Below are 16,815 nucleotides of genomic sequence, written 5' to 3'. Positions count from 1 at the left end.
TAGCAGGACAGAGACCTCTGCATCATCATGTGAGTCTGTCTGCAGGGGTGAGAGAAGACTTGCAAATGTGGCAGTTTTTCTTGCAGAATTTCAATGGCATCCCCTTGATGCGGGAGCGTGACATGGTTTGGGATGTACACATTGTTTTCTGATGCGGCAGGGAGCAAGGGCTTTGGACTTTTTTGGCAGGGGAAATGGTGTGTGGAGCAGTGGCCTCCAGTGTGCGTGTGTGGGGGGGGCAGGAGCATAGCCTTTTTGGAATTCTTCCCTCTGGTGGTGGCGGTCACTCTGTGGGGAGAGCAGCTGGCACACAAAAAGGTAACTTTCAGAATTGACAACATGGCGGTGGTAGAAATTGTGAACCGCCAGTCAGCCAGGGATGAACAAGTCTTGTAATTGCTGAGAGTGTTTGTGTTGGGCTGCTTATGGCATGATATTGCTTTTCGCGCAGTGCATGTGCCAGGTGTGGACAATGACATAGCGGATGCTCTGTCTAGTTCACAGTGGGGGAGATTCCGTGGGCTAGCCAAGGACGCGGACAGGATCCCGAACAGCATGCCGCAGCATTTGTGGTACGTAGGCAAAACAGGATGTTGCAGCTGGTTTTAGGTTCTCTTGCGCATTCAACGAAGACGGCGTACAGGACAGCATGGGAAGAAGTTTTGCACTCAGGTGCTAAGCGACGGGACTCACCAGCTCTCCGACGGGAAGACGTGCTTCAGTTTATTCTGGATCTGATTGAGCGGGGTCTTACTAAGGTTACGATAGCAGGTAAACTGGCAGGGATTGCCTTTGTGGGGAAATAGTAGTGGGGTTATGCGCCATCCGTGGGAGAAATCAGGACGCAGATGCTGGAAGGTTTGGCCCGTGAATGTGGCCGTGCAGACAGGGTAAGGAACCCCTTGTCTTGGGAACTTTTGGGGAGGGTTATTCAGATTTTGCCTGGGATATGTACAGACAGTAATGAAGTTTGTCTTTTCTCCACGTTGATATCGTGGATGTTCTTTGGGGCCTTTCGGGTATCGGAACAGTTAGGATCAAAATCTGGAGAGGGGCTGTTATGGAGTGAGGTGTCCCTTTTCAGGGATAGGATCTGCATTTGGCTTAGGAAATCTAAGACGGATCAGCTGACTTGCCCGTGCAGGTGGGGAGCGAGGTGGAGGTTCTTGGCCCCCAATACGGTTGGGTTAGTTTTCAGGCATGCAAACGGGCGGAGTGCAAAAGCTTCCCAGCTTTTGGCTGTGTTGAGGAAGGCGCTAGTCGGGCTGGGGATTGAGGGGAAAGGCTTTCGGACGCATTCGTTTCAGATTAGGGCAGCATAAGAAGTGAGCAACCAGGGTTAGGGGTGAGGGGACATCATGAAGTTGGGTAGGTGGTCCTCTGATTGCTACCAGCGTTATGTGCGCAGCGCATCTGGAGTGTTGTAGCGCGGTTATGTTGTTTTCCCTTTGCTCATTCATCTGTCTCGTTTCAGGTTCGGTGATGCGCCCCTCACCAGGGAGAGGTCTATATGGATTGTTGGACATTCCTTTGTGAAGTGGGCACAGGTCCAGGCCCGCGCCAGTTATTTTGGGGAAAACCTTGGTTTTAATAAAGAAATGTTTAAAGTTTGTTGGAGGTGCAAGGGGGGTATGCGATGGAAGGAGTTGCTACAGGTTTTAAATAGGATTTTGGTGGCTGGTAGGTGCCCCGACGTGCTGGTCATTCATCTCGGGGAGAATGACATGGTGAAGGAAACTGGTTTCGCATTGAGACACATGAAGCGTGATTTGACTTTGATCAGGCAACAGTGGTCCAATTGTGCTGTCATATAGACAGAACTTGTTCCTCGTACGGTCTGGAGAGGAGCGGTAAATCCGGGGGCAGTGGACAAGGCCAGGAGAAAGCTGAACATGGAAATGATGCGTTTTTTCACCATTTGTTTTTTTTTTTAGGATCACTCACTCAAGTACGATACGCCGGATTTTTTCAGGAGGGATGGTGTCCATTTATCCAGGCTGGGTATGGACTTGTACTTACTAGAAATTAGGGAAGTCCTGGCCAGGTTGTTGGGTGTGCACAGACACTAATGGTTCAGACCTAGGAGGCAGAGGGGCAGGAAAATGGGGAGGCGGTGTTTCCGCCTACCCTCCTGCCTTTTCCTGGGTGGCGGGGTTGTTAAAAGTTGGCCAAGATTGGCTGTAGTTTTTAGTTAAGAGTTGGTAGTTTGTGAGCAGGAGCAGGGAAAGGGTAACCAGGTAGGCTAAGTTTAGATTAGAGGTTTGTTAGTTACAGTTGCACAAAGGCAGGTAGGGGTTTGGGTCATGGGAGGTTAGGATTTGTAAATGATATATTGTGTAATATGATTATTATGTAATGTTATTTTGTATTTGGCAGGGTGGGGGTTTGATGTGGGGATCAGGTAATTTATGTATAGTGAGGTTTTAGTTTTGTAAGGCAGCTGCCAGTGTTAATAAATTATTGAAACAGGTGCATATCACAAAGCAGCTTTTTACACACACAAAAATTTATCTCGGTTTGGCTTGCCCCCCTCCCTCCCAAAGCTACATTTTAACAGCAAGGTCTAAAGGCTTGTATTGTAAGAACATACATAAATAACACCACAAACCATAATCACGAGCATCAAAGGATGTAAAAACAAAATTCTTCTCAGTAAAATGGTTATGACAGTTCTGGAACTGTCGTTTTTCTTTGCTGCTCCCTGGACAGTGATGGAGTAGGGTTTTGAGAAAATAAAGTCTGCTCGGATTGAACCCTCAGTGGCGTTTTTGAGCCATCAACAGTTAAGAACGATCTCTATCGCTCGCTCTTGTAACTTTGACAATGAATGGTTCTTCTATGGAAGTACTTATGTGTACCTGTGTATGGTCGTTAAATGAATGAATTTACATAGTGCTGTGAATTAGGGGGAACTCGTGAGGGGCCTATATATTGCACTTTTCTGCATTAAGGTTGTGCTTTTGATAATTTACTGGTTATAAAATGTTTTGTTTACAATGTTCAGGAACATTTGAGGCAAAGATGGCTTTTTTTGTCCAAAAACCTTTCCTCGTTCTAATAAGGCGATAGGACAGTATATCCTCTGTAGGCATCTCATTAAATCCACAGGACCGGGGCTACTTAAAAGTGTGCTTACAATGTTGGAATCGATTCCCAAGTAAATTAGAGCACCTGAAAAATCACACCTGGCTGATTCAGACACAAATTCCGTCACAACAACAGGATTGAGAAGCTCAGGGGCAGCTCCTCTGTTGGAGCGGGGGATCATTGCCCAACTTAAATCACTCCCAGAGATGAAAAATAAAATGGTAATTTGTTACCATTTTATTTGTCATCCCCCGCCCTGCGTCAGGACAGGGCGGGCCTGCTGAATGACAACAGCAGGGAGGAGGGTGAGCTGCATGTGCTCTGTTTAAAGTGTGCATGTCTTTTTGCCCGGCCGTCTTGCGATGGCCAGCCACACATGCGTACTTTAAACATCTCTAACCCAGCTGTCTGGGTTAGAGCAAGTGCAGGCCTACACAGCACTTTTGAGAACCGTGTGAGGGCGCCCCCTCCAATCAGGGAGCTGCTCTCATGCTGCACGAGAGCAGCGCCAGGATTGGTCAACGGAGTTTCCTGGTGGCCGGGCTGCAGTTTAAGAAAGAAGAGGTCCGATGCGGAGAACTCTGTAAATATTACATTTTATAGTTTCTTTTCATTTTATTTGCGCTCATGTGCACCGCCCCTCCACCCACCATAGATACCAGCCAATGGAGAAGCTAGCAGTCGAGGGGCACAGTCATGAAAAGCAGAGTCTGACAGTCAACTTATACATTTATTTAATATTTTTTAAAAAGCTCTGCTGCATATAAAATTACCTACAAGGAAGATGTAGCAGTAAAACAGTTCTGGCTTACTTAGTCACAAAAGAGCTACATTTTTAAATATTTCAAGGATTTTAGGCAGCTGCTGCAAGATCTCTACGTACTTAACAATTGTCAGGGGATAATAATAACGGTAAGATAACTCGAGTGGACAGTGCACTTCTAAGAGAGGCCTGCATTTGTCTAGTCATCGTTTCGACTCATCATAAAGTAATACAGGATCACTACGCCTGCTGCAAAGCACAACGTATACCACGCAGATTACAGATTTTTAATTTTATGTAGATTGTTCAATCAGCTACTGCTTTAGTCACACACATCGTTTTGTTACTTGCAGTTCATAAGTTACAATCCTAATATAGCATAGTCATCTAGGAGCCGGCATCAAGGAGCTACATGCAGGCTGCAAGGAAAAGGTTTATAACCTTATGCTGTTTCTCAATCTTCAATTATTGAAGGTTAAACAAGGGTTCCTTAAGGCAGTAATATTCTTATTGATACAGACAACCCGAACCACTGTGTTGCATTTTAGATTCGAACTTCTTATTTCTCCAGAGCAAGAGCGCTTACTACATAATGCCTACCAGTAGGGATGATATGCAACTACCACACCTTGTGACCCTTATTATCCTATGTACCATTTCCTGAACAATGATTTACACACTTGTATGTTTTATAGTCTTTGTATAATGTGTACATGATGTAAAGCACTCTTACACCCTATTTTGCATATGTAGCACTCTAGAATAAATTAAATAGAAAATTATATTAGTACGTGCTTCTTAAAATTGTTTTTAGGCTAATTACTGATACAAGGCTATATCTGGCGTTCTTTAGGTGCATGCATCTCTCTTACATACAGGGGCTGAACAAAGTAAAAAACCTGCCTTTATATCAGTTTCTCTTCAACATTTATGGACTGATAAACAGGGCTTCTGTTTCCCTCAATGACACAAGTATCTAGATGTTAGGCCACACTCAGGGTTGCCACCTACCCGTTTTTTTTTTTTGCCAATCTCGTCTGCGTATTTTAAGCCAGGCAAGTAAGAAATATTGAAATGGGCAGTGGAAATCGGTATTTTTTCCGGTCTGAAACATAAAACCTAATTTTGTAAACAAAAAATCAGTTAAAAAGTATTAAAGAGTTCTCGATATCATTTCAGAATGATTGTTAGAGGAAGCAGACCGATAATCACCATGCTCCAAAAGAAACGTGGTAGTTTTACACAAATTCTGTTTCACCAACAGCCTCTTGGTAATTACAGACAAGCATTAGCATAGCCAATAGGTCTCGTCTTTGGGACCATATAAGTGTTCAGCCATGCAACAGCTGCATAACTAAATGCTTATAAGGTCCCAAAAGCGAGACCTATTGGCTATGCCAAGCGCGAAAGTGATCGCGATCAAACATCAAAGCGGCCGCGAAAGTAAATCGCGGTAAAGCGCGGCGCTCGCGCCCGGGCACATACACTGTAGCTCTAGGCTGGCCTGGTAGCACTTTTTGGAGCCCTCACAAAAAGTCTCGCCAGACCAGCGCATACGCTGGGTCAGGCGAGACCTAAAAAACTAAAAATGGTTAAAAAAAATGGCTGGAATATATATATATATATATATTTTTTTTTTTTAAGAAAGGTGGCAGCCCCACATCCCTATAGCTACCAGCCAGGATGAGAGTCCAACAAAACGAGGGCTGATGACCCTTTAAGTGAGGCTTTTGTATTAAGCCCAGGTGGCAGTGAAAATAAGAACTTCCCTACAATGTCCCCACAGGATACTGCTCCCTACCCAAAGCAGTTCTGCCGAGTGTCCTGGTGTCGGCAAATTGCACTAGACAAACTCAGGATATTTCCCTGGGGCAGGCCCAGAATGATATAGCACAATAACAGTTGCCGTAAAATCCTCACTTACATTTTTTGCGGCAGAGTGGTTAAAGTGTTGAGACTGCCTGTTTAGGCGAACCAGAATGGCTTTATGCCAGGCCGTGGCATCCGTCACTGTATCTGCTGAATGCATATGGCACTAGACAAAGTGAGGATTTATCTGGGGCTTTGGCCCTAATCAACTTCATGCACTGCTCTTCATTTTCCAGGTTCTGCAAAAATTACCTTTGAACAGGATCTGGACAGATATAAGTAACAACGGGAGAAAGATCTATGAGTCTAGGTCAAGGTCAACGAGGTGCCATTATCTTCCTTTCATGCTGATCATAGAGCCACTTGTGCAGTAGATCAGGCATGACACAGGTGTGGGGATTTATATGCATGATCTACTCTTACATCAATAGAGTTCTGAATGCTGGACCCCAAGACTGATGGACATCTTGCAGATCTATGGAGATGCATCTGGCCTCTAGTTTAACTCGTCCAAGTATGTTTACATTCTGATCACCGGACATCACCCCGATTTTCACGCCCCGCGCTGTGCTAGGACAGGCCATAAATCACTTTAAACACATGTCTCCAGGTAACCCAAACTGTGTGGGGACTTCAAAATTGCCCCTCTTCTGCGCAAAACTAAAAGAAGACCTTGAGGTGTGGGGGGGAACTTTTCAAAATGATGACACTCTTACAGTTCCTTTACACACTTCAAAACTAGCCACACACCTTTCCCACGACTTTCTTTACGAACACTACCTCTTTCTTGGAGAGGTTGCCTTGTGCCCGAGGCCAGCCAATGGAGTAATTCCTCAAATGTACACAAATGGCATATGATGGTGCGCTGAGCATACCAGATATCTCCCCCTATTATTGGGCTTGCCAGCAAGTGTCTATTAACGGATGGATCTTTTTTTGGGGGGGGGGGGGAGGGGGGGGCACAATGACCAAGCCTTTAGACTGGAGATCGATCTATTCCAGATCCTGAATCTCCTCGTGCTCACCAGAGTCTCGCTCACATGCTGGAATGAAACCGTAAACAACACTAATTGGTACACGATGCCCACAAAGTGGACTATTTCCCATATGAAAGCTTCTGTGTGGATCCAAATCCCAAACGCAATGCTTGGTATTAAGAGGGCACGATGATGGGGTTCCTCCGAGGCGCAGGCCATTGCTGCAACTGGACTGATGATGACTAAGAGGGACACTGACCAACAATGGATGGATGTTGCAGCCCCCCTCAGTGATGCCCTGGTTTCCACTGTTGTCCATTGGGAATGTCAATTCGGACTTTCTGACTGGACAGTAGAGTTTCCAGCGGCACCTGCCTGGTCTTCGTGGACCCTTCACTTTATCTTCACTCTACAACTAATAAATCAACTTCAAGCCTTTTACTGCACCCAAAGTGTCCCTTCATGGTGTATACATCGGGTGGGCTGAAGCAAAGTGTTACTGACACTACAGCAAGGCAACGGGTGTGGAGGGCTCATTGAATGATATATGTAAATATATATTGAACTTTTTAAATAAGAATAGCCATTTAGACAAGCATTGGCATAGCCAATAGGTCTCACCTTTGGGACCTTATAAGTGTTTAGCCATGCAACAGTTCATGTTGTTGCACCAAGGATATTGTGCTGCATAACTAAACACTTATAAGGTCCCAAAGGCGAGACCTATTGGCTATGCCAATGCTTGTTTAATCTTACTGCATCTTAGATTCAGTGGTTCGAAAGTTAAAGCTCAAGTGAAATGACCAGCGCCTCGAGGCCTAAACAGTGGTGCAATGTGCGCTATATAAATACGGCTTACTTATCAAGCAGAGGTTATTTTACAACAAGGGCTCTCACTGCAACATGTGAACACAAGCAGTAGTGTAATTCAGCTCAGATCAACTGCAACTTTAAAGATACTGGCAAAGTACCACCAGACCCATAGGTTAAGCACTTTATTCCGGCCAAATGAGGAAGGTTTTCAAAGCATAAAGACATCACGTCACTGCCAACATAAGGTCCAAATCTGAGACTTCCTTTGCATCAAATTAAATGGCCAGAGCACAAGCACATTTTATTAAAGGAGAGAGCAGGGACATTTAAAAATAAGGATCGGCAAAGTCAATAGGTCCTGGCATAGACTTTCAGTCTTTTGACTTAGTCAATACTTTTTTTGTCATTGTCTTTGCAAAGTTTTATTGTTAGTGAGCTGCTGGGCCATAACCAATATATAAAACACACTGGCTAACATCAAAAATATTTTTGATCTCAAAAACCAGACATTGCCATACTAGTAGTCCCTGGCCCTGAAGCAACCTACTTTGTTTGTCGTTGTGCTCCTTGTGAAAGGGAAGAATAACTCACAGCGAAGCAAGCCAATGGCAAACATAGGCTGACCCAGTGCTGATCTGACATTGTCAATGTGTGGGCTGGTTTTTTTGGCTGTTTGTCAGCCTCTTTAATGATCTGCTGGGAAGCTTTTTTTCTGTAAATTCCCAGATAGTAAAACAAACATTTCCTGTAATAAGCTCAAATTCATGCAGTTTTCTATTCCTCGCTAAACTCTCATACAGAATAGGCCACGTTACATCGCATGCGTTTACAACACATGCCATTACAACACAGTCATTACAATGACTGCGTTGTTACATCGCAGACCATTACATAACAACGACTTGCTGTTAGGGAGGGGAGGGGGGGGGGGGCTCAATTTTGGAATAGTATAATTTACTATTCTAACTCCAGTCTGTGCAATAGTAGGGAAGGTGTTGGATTTTAAATCCAACACCTTCTGCACCCTACAGCAAGTCGTTGTTCCGACTTGCATTGTAATGTATGCGTTGTAATCACCGCGTTGTGACGGCATGTGTTGTGACGGCATGCGTTGTAAAACAACGTTTACCCTCATACACAATGTCTTTACAAGTTCAAAAATGCTCCAATTTGCAAACATGGGCCACTTTTTTAGCTATCTAATTCTCTAATAGGGTCCACTTTTATTTTGGAAAAACAACAAGGTGATGAATGGAATGCTCAAATTAATCTCAGCCACTGGCAATCGTTCGGACCGCATCCCAATCCATCGTTTTTTACCCACCATGCAACCTCAGTTTGGACCCAGCCATATGCTTAATCCAAACTGAGGTGGCATGATGGCCAAAAACGATGGATTGGGATGCGGCCCTGAGCAATCACCAGTGGCCGAGATGAATTCAAGCATTCCATACATCACTTTGTTTTTTGATGCACTAAGTGTGATGGATACGCCCAGACATGGGTCCCGTGCTAAACTGTGCCATTGGAATCAAGCTATATCCTCAGCCTGTGGCCTATTAGAAGGGCAAAACTGGTCCTGTGTTGCTTGTGTTATGGTTCAGGGAAGACCTGGCATTGCAGTTCGGGCAGCACTGTTCCCATTGGAACAGGATCAAAGCTATATCGCATATGGCTGGGTCCAAACTGAGGTGGCATGTTGGGACACAAACAATAGCTAGGGGTGCAGCCCCAACGATCGCCAGTGGTTGAGATTAATTCAAACATTCCATCCATCACTTTGTTTCTTGACACTTTTATTCTAGTGCCTGGACCTATTTTCTGTCCCAGCCCGACCGTGGTGGGTGATCCCTGAATGGAGAGCAGCATGGAGAAGAAAAGGCATCAAACTGAGAGATGTGACGGAATAATGAAGACAAATCAAAACAGTTTATCTGTAGTTGGACATAATGCACATAGCTCTGCTCAAGGAAGTAATGCATAAGACTTCCAGTTAGTATTTCGAGCAGTTCAAAATTTTTAATATTGCTTTTAAATGATGTATAGTTTCTTTTAAACAGATGTTGTATATTCTTAAATAAGCTTGATATTATGGCTTCCACTTGCACTTTATTAGGCGCACCACCAGTACAACAAGCATTGGCATAGCCAATAGGTCTCGCTTTTGGGACCTTATAAGTATTTAGTTATGCAGCACAATATCCTTGGTGCAACAACATCAACTGTTGCATGGCTAAACACTTATAAGGTCCCAAATGCGAGACCTATTGGCTATGCCAATGCTTGTTTTCCTTCATGTCTGATGATAATAATAAAACAATTATAATTATACATTTTCTGATGGTACTTTGTATCACATGCTCACAGCTTTACAGTGCTCTGAACAAAAGGTGTTAGTAGCTAACAATTTACGGTTGCTCACATTATCTTCCTTGGACGAATGAAGGGCGGAGTCAGCGCTGCAGTTGTCACGACACCGCGCTGTTTCTTCTTTTTTTTATTGCAGTGCAGCAGGCCAGCGCGAGTGCTTGTTAATAGTTTTCCCCTTGTACACAGAGAACTGCAAGTCCTAAAGTTATAAGAAAAAACACAGAGCTGTGCAAGCAACTTATGTCTGATATAGGATGCCTATAGAGCTACAGGAAGACAGGAATAAGAACCGGGGGGGGAGGGGGGGAGCGTTTTGCAGAAGGTCGGGTGAGCTTGATCTAACGGGGGTGAGGGTTGGTCGGGCTGGGGGCCGTTGATACATTCGGTAGAGCACACTTTGAAAGATTGGCATCTAGGCGCTTGTTGTAGCTGAGCTGATGCGGAGTCTGCGATATCGGTCCGACAGAATAACTCATGAAACGCCCTTGTAAACATGCCCTGTGCGCCCATCGCCCTCCAGGGTCTGCGCTTTGAGAACATGTAAACTTCTGCGCACGCGATGATAGGCATGGACTCCATTCCTAGGCCAGGGCACGCTAGGCTAATGTTCTACACCGCACAGATCGAGCACCCCCACCTGCAGCTATCCAGTCACATCCCGCTCGCGGTACAGAGCTGGACTGGCCACAGAGTACGCTAGCTCAGTGGGTGAATGCGCCACCTGCACAGATTCAAGTGCAGCCTGCCTGTCACGGGTTTAAACCCCAGCGTACCAGCCCAGAAATTTGACACGACCTTCTACAGGCATTTGTGGATGACGACTTACAGGTTCTTGGCTTAAATTCCGCCACAATAGCGGAGATTGTTAATGCGCCTGCTGCAGAGCTGCGTGTGTAATCTACAGATCCCAGGTTCTAACCGCAGCAAGATGGCGCAGAAGGTTAATGCGCCTTGTTCCTGATCTGCACGTGACACGTTATTGACACTATGAAAACAGCACTTTATTGTTATTAGTTCGTGTGAGAGCCACAGTGCTGCCAAACGTTCATCCACCTTCAAGGCACTGCAGCTGCTGTTCTAAAAAGCTGTGGCGGACCCTCTGCACCCACTCTGCTGCTGTTGGCTATTAATGTTCTATGGCTGTGTTTCTGAGAAGGGATTTACTTGCTGGCTCTCTACTCTGGATGTGCCTAGATGTCAGTTCTCAAGCTCATCACGTTTTTTTTTTCTCTTAGATAATTTTATTTAAAAGCAAGTTAAGTGTCCTTAAAAAGTTTAGCTCAGAGAGTCTAGATTGTGTCATGTTCTCATTAAGTTATTGTTGACATGATATTAATAAAACAATTATAATTATACATTTTCTGATGGTACTTTGTATCACATGCTCACAGCTTTATAGTGCTCTGAACAAAAGGTGTTTGTATCTAACAAATTATGGTTGCTCACATTATCTTCCTTGGACGAATGAAGGGCGGAGTCAGCGCTGCAGTTGTCATGACACCGGGCTTTGTTTATTTATTTATTTTTTTTATTGCAGCGCGGCAGGCCAGCGCGAGCACTTGTTAATAGTTTTCCCCTTGTACACGGAGAACTACAAGTCCTAAAGTTAAAAGAAACAAGCAAGGGGTCGGGGGTGGCGAAGGCGGCAAGCACGTGAGTGGTGTGCGCGCGCGCGCCGAAAGTTAAAAAAACAACCACTGCGAGTGGTGCGCGCGGCAAAAGTGAAAGTGATCGCGAGCGATGTGCGCGCACCATGACGAGAGAGGAAAGCCAGATGGCGCCTCTGCTCGTTATAGTGCACGTAACCGCACGCTCTATGCCACCCCAAAAGCTGTGGTCGGACTTTTGAAAGCCCACTCACTAAATGTCTCGCCAGGCAGCGCATGCGCTGGCTCAGGTGAGACCTAAAAATGCGAGATCAAAGGATTTCTCCAACGTACACACGTACGGCAGAACCTCCAATAGTCTTGAATTGTTAAAGATTTGGTCTAATTGTCAGAAAACCGTGGACATTTTAAAAGCACTTTACAATGAACGCAACTGATTCTAATACAGTGAAATTGTGGGTATTGTTTTCCCCTTGACCTACTTCCCGCTTATATGGTTGTTAGTTTTAGTTTTATCGCACATGCAATTTAATTCGCACAATTTTGAGTTAAACCTCCAACATTCACTATCCCCCCATCTCCAGCCGAATAGTAGAGATAATATAGCTTACGAAAAAAAATAACAATTTGGTGGCCTAGTACTTGCCACCTATTTAATGGTCTTTAAAATTGGGGAAATGTAGGTTGTATGACCTTTTATTGCACTAGACGAATTTGTGCTGTATTTTAACGATATTATTTATTGCATGAAGGTTTTTTTTATCAAATGTGAGGTTACATTGTTTTATGTATTGTATGTTTTATGAATGCATTTTCAAAATAAACAATCTTGACTGAAAAAGTGATCAAGCAACAGATGGAGGAAACGTAAAAGAATGACTGGGTTAGTTGACTTCAAACTGTCACACTACCTGTACCTGCAGGCCGTACTGTGGGTGGGGTGAGTGTTTTATTACCTGCAGTGGAGTCTTCCTTTCATTTTGCTTCTGTTGTAAAGACTATTTTTCCCACCATGGACGCAACACTTCATCAAGCCATATTGCACCTGCTTTACCATTGCCCATAATCTAAGGCTTGCTGAAACTACTTGCTTTAATCTCTTCAAAATAATTGCTCATTCATAACATATGGGAGCATTTTGTACCAGCTTTCTTGGTAGATCATGCAAATAAAACATGCCTGACCATCCTAGATGAAATTGCATTAGAATCTGGTTTGTTTTCCTAAACAGACTGAAGTATCACATACTCCCCAGAGGTTGCAAGTATATGTATGCTGTATCTGCTATTCCATCATGCTTCTAGTTGCCAAGCTGAGCTCCCATTTACTTTCTCTCCATTGCCTCCTGCAGGGTTTGCTGCTCCAGGCATTCCATGGTATGGCCATCCCCACTACCCTCCGTTCTGGTGTTTGGTGGAAAAGAACTTCCTTCACTATCTCGTTCATGACTCTGGTAAAATGGAGACAGTTGAAGGCCCAAGGAGTGTGTACTCTAATTCAAAAGTTTTAACTATACAAATTCCAAAATTATGTTCCACGACAAGGAGTAATAAAAATGTAGATCTGCTTATACGTTTTCTTAATACTCTTAAGATGATGTCAATGTTCTCAAATAACAGACAGCGTTATAAGTCCTCATTTGCAGTCGCTCCAGTTATATTAGTTTAGCCAAGCTTCAGCCCAATTCTCTGCCTTGTAAAAAGAATAAAATAGACTCGTTTCACCATTCCACATTAAAAGCTACACCCCACTCAAATAACATTACCCTACTGGTTAAAAGGGCTCTCAAATTGATGTCCTTGGTACCAGTAGGCCTTCAGTCACCTAGAGCTGTCAGACAACAGCGAGCGAGGCAGGAATGTTTAAATCGCCCGTTTTTTCTGGTTTTTCCGGAATGACAAGTATGAGGAAGCCTAGAAGGCAGGGGGGTGGATGAGAGGTAGGCTCAACACCTTCTCAGTAACATAAGAAAATGATCAACCACCACTACGGCTTTTCAGGGCCCTAGGAGAGTAACTGGCCGGAAGCATCATTCTGGTACAGTTGAGGAGAGGCTTGAAGGAAGTGAGAGAATGTGACAGAGAGAGCCAGGACTCACGGAAAAGTGGTATGTGTTCATGGAGTCAGGCAAGGGAGATTTTCTTTCGAAGACAAGAACGAGAGTTTACAAAGTGAACTGAGGACACAGAAGGCAAGCATGAGTAAGTCTGAATGAAAGGACGAAAAGCAGGTAAGAATGACCTTGTGGATGAGTGACAAGGGAGTAAGCATGAAGGCGGAGGTACGTGAAGTAGCCGTGAGCGGCAGGAGGGGAATGTGCAGATGGGGAAGAGCTGAACTATAAATTAATCAATAAGTATGAAAGAGGTATGACCGAGGCATGGTTGTGGCTATGGGAAGGTGACAGGTCGAACGAAGGTAAGTGTTGCTAGCATGGGATGGCGGGAGAGGTGCCAATTTTGAAGTCATTGGCTCAGATTGCCAGAAGTAAATCAAGATGCAAACATTGAAGAGTATCTGGCGTGAGGGGTGTGAATGAGAGTGGCCTGCATGGAATGGGGAAGTAGGGCGAGGAGGAGGCAGGTGGGGAGGTTTATCTGGAACACAGTTACGACAGAGGTGTAAGTTCAGGTCGTGGCTGTTGTGAATGAGGTCAAGCCACAAGGTAGTGCAAGTCCCTAAGAGGCTTACTGTGGTCGCTCCCTCCAAACACACACACCCGCCCCCTTACGACCCGTCCTGTCACTGCGGCGAGCTCTCACCTGGATGGGACATGGTGATGGTCTCATTGGCGTTGGCAGAGCCGACGTTGAAGATGACCACGGCCGACGCGTTGTGCATGGCTGCGTGCCGTATCTTGTCCCGGTACGAGCAGTTGCCCTTGGGGATGAGTGCCACCCAGCTCCGGGCGTGGGCAGGCACGGGGAAGCGTGTGTTGTGCGGGTCGCAGGCCAGCCGGTCCTGGGCCGTGGGCATGACTGCAACCCCTCGGGCATCCTGCTTGGGCGAGTGTTCCCCGTAGCGGCCGCACTCGCTCTTCTCGGAGCGCAGCTCTCCCAGGACTGGGTCGGCATAGGTGATGTTAAGGAAGGCCGTGTACCACTCTTCCTTCTCGGCCACCGTGAAGTCCAGGCACAGCAGATGCACGAAGCAGCAGGAGGACAGCAGCCATGTTGAGAGCGCCAGGCTGCGGCACGCCTGCACCAAAGATACCGGGGCCATGGCGAGCCCCAGCCCCCTTGGGGGGCAGGAGCTCCCTGCTGCACACAACCCCCTGGGCTTCTGCTCCTTCGGTGCGCGCCTCGCTCTCGCAGAAAAGCTCCCAGTGCTGCTGTTCCCGTTCAAAGCGCTCTATGTCTCTGTCCTCGCACACAGATCCATGCACTGCTGTCCCTGCACACCCCTACTGTACCGATGCTCCAATGCACAGCACCCTATTGTACACAGCCTCCCGCCATGCTGATCTGTCTTTAGGGCACTCCTGCACCCAGTGCGCCTGCTATGGCTCTCTTGCAGGGGATCGTTAGTGGTTTTCTCCTCCAGATTGTAAATTGATTGAATACTGTGGTGTATGGCTCGTACTGCACCGGGAGTTTGCTGCATACAGCCGTCTGTAGTGCTGCTACCGAGTGAGCACTGAAGCCTTCTTGGCACGCTCCCCGCTGTGCAGCTGTTGGGAGCTCAGCAGCTTCCCACGGCGGTGCCCCATCAGAAGACTGGCGCACAGACCTGCTTTCGTATCCCATGGAATGCGTGTACCCCTGCTCTTCGGCAATCTTCGGAAAATAGACCCCGCCCTTGCATGAACAGACAGAAGCAGACGATCTCAGAGCTGCGTCACCGCGCCTCTGTGCTTTCCCATTCGTCTATTTTTCACTGTGTCCGTCACCGTGTGTTTATTTACGCCACTGCATGCCTATTAGCGCTACATTGGAAATGTCTTTTTTCCAGTTTGTGTTTCTTATTGCACGTGTATTCTCAAACGGACACAATGCAAGTGTGTCTTTCATTATTATTTTTGATTTGCACATGTATTATCAGAAGAGCCCTCTTTAGGGTTACAACCTGGCCGGTTTTCGGGGTCGGATTGGGATTAAAAATCGGCCCGGGCACGCTAAAAAAAAGTGGCCCACATTTGCATACTGCTTTTCCGCAAACAACTGCTTCTGCAAAATTTTATTAAAAAAAGGGAGAGGAGGTTTAGAAAAAAAGCACGGATTAGTTTACACTGGTGAAACACACCTGAAAACAAGTGAGGCCACCTCTGCTCAGGCCACCAGCCCCCGCTCACTATGCATACATTAATTGGCCGGCCCAGCGAGAGAAAGGGAGTGACACCTCTGCCGTTGATAAAAGGGAGGTAATGGACGCCCATCTATCTACCTCCAGAAAGCCCACTCGGGCACCCACTGGGCCACTGGCGGCATCGAATAAAGAATAAACCGCCCAAATCGGCCGCCGGGCTGCTCAGATATGCATCCCACAGCTGGAATTCGGATACTGGCCCCTCAGGCATTGCCCGAGTGCCCGCCGGCGCCTTACCAATCCAACGCTGCCAGTTTTCTACCGGCACCAGCAGTATTTTGATGTCCCGGCCGGTCCAAAAATAGGCAAGATCACTCAAAGCCGGTGTTTTTAACCCTTATCTGTACATACTTCCTTACATGCCAACATTTCTGAATATGAAAGTGGGTGAGTACGAAAAAAGAATCTGGAGAATGTATTTTTCCAATTGACTTCTATTGAAGCAGAGGTAATTTCAGGTGGGAGGCAACTAAAATAAAGCCTGTTTCTTTGGCTTAAAAAATCGTGAGTCTTCTGCCTGAAACAGGTCTGTCGGCATATATGATACTTCAAACAGCAAATATAAACAAAAATCAATTTTAACCCCTTAACTGCTGGGGCTTCCCTCGACCCCATGCTGATCCCTATTTTGGCTATTTAGGATAGTTCGCACTTAGGGCCCCATAGCTTTTTTTCCATATAAGTCATCCACTACCAATTTGCGTCCTTTTTTCCTACATCGCGGGGATTCTAAAAGTATCCAGAGTTTGTTTATTCCTCTGGAGGGGCCAAGAAAATAGGCAAAATATAGCCACATTTTGATTTGGGGAGGGGGGGGGGGTAGGAAAAAAGTGCTTCAGATTAAAGGGTCTAGTTTTTTTTTCTCCTAAAAATGGCATCAGCAATAGGTTTGCAATAGGTTTGCTGTGCTGCATTCACCATCTTGCCAGCTTTCGGGAACATGCAAAGCTGACTCAAAAAAACACATTTTTACCACAGTTTTGGCATTTTTCAAAGAGGTAGCCCATTTTCCTATTTGTTGTGC

The 16,815-nt window shown here is 45.7% G+C and overlaps 1 protein-coding gene across 1 annotated transcript in view; it reads right to left on the bottom strand.

Moving 5' to 3' along the window:
• RNF150 (ring finger protein 150) overlaps window positions 1–15,273 on the bottom strand; it is a 379,113-nt gene extending 363,840 nt beyond the window's left edge. Inside the window, exon 1 of the mRNA XM_085641599.1 lies at window positions 14,249–15,273. Within this exon, the coding sequence (XP_085497725.1) occupies window positions 14,249–14,708 (460 nt within the window). The 5' untranslated portion in view covers window positions 14,709–15,273. The remainder of the gene's footprint in view (window positions 1–14,248) is intronic.
• Window positions 15,274–16,815: the final 1,542 nt, after the last annotated feature.

Source organism: Triturus cristatus, chromosome 2_2 (genome assembly GCF_964204655.1).
Source record: "Triturus cristatus chromosome 2_2, aTriCri1.1, whole genome shotgun sequence".
Lineage (NCBI taxonomy): Eukaryota > Metazoa > Chordata > Amphibia > Caudata > Salamandridae > Triturus > Triturus cristatus.
Note: the sequence above shows the minus strand (reverse complement) of the source record. Positions and strands in the feature narration are given on the sequence as shown.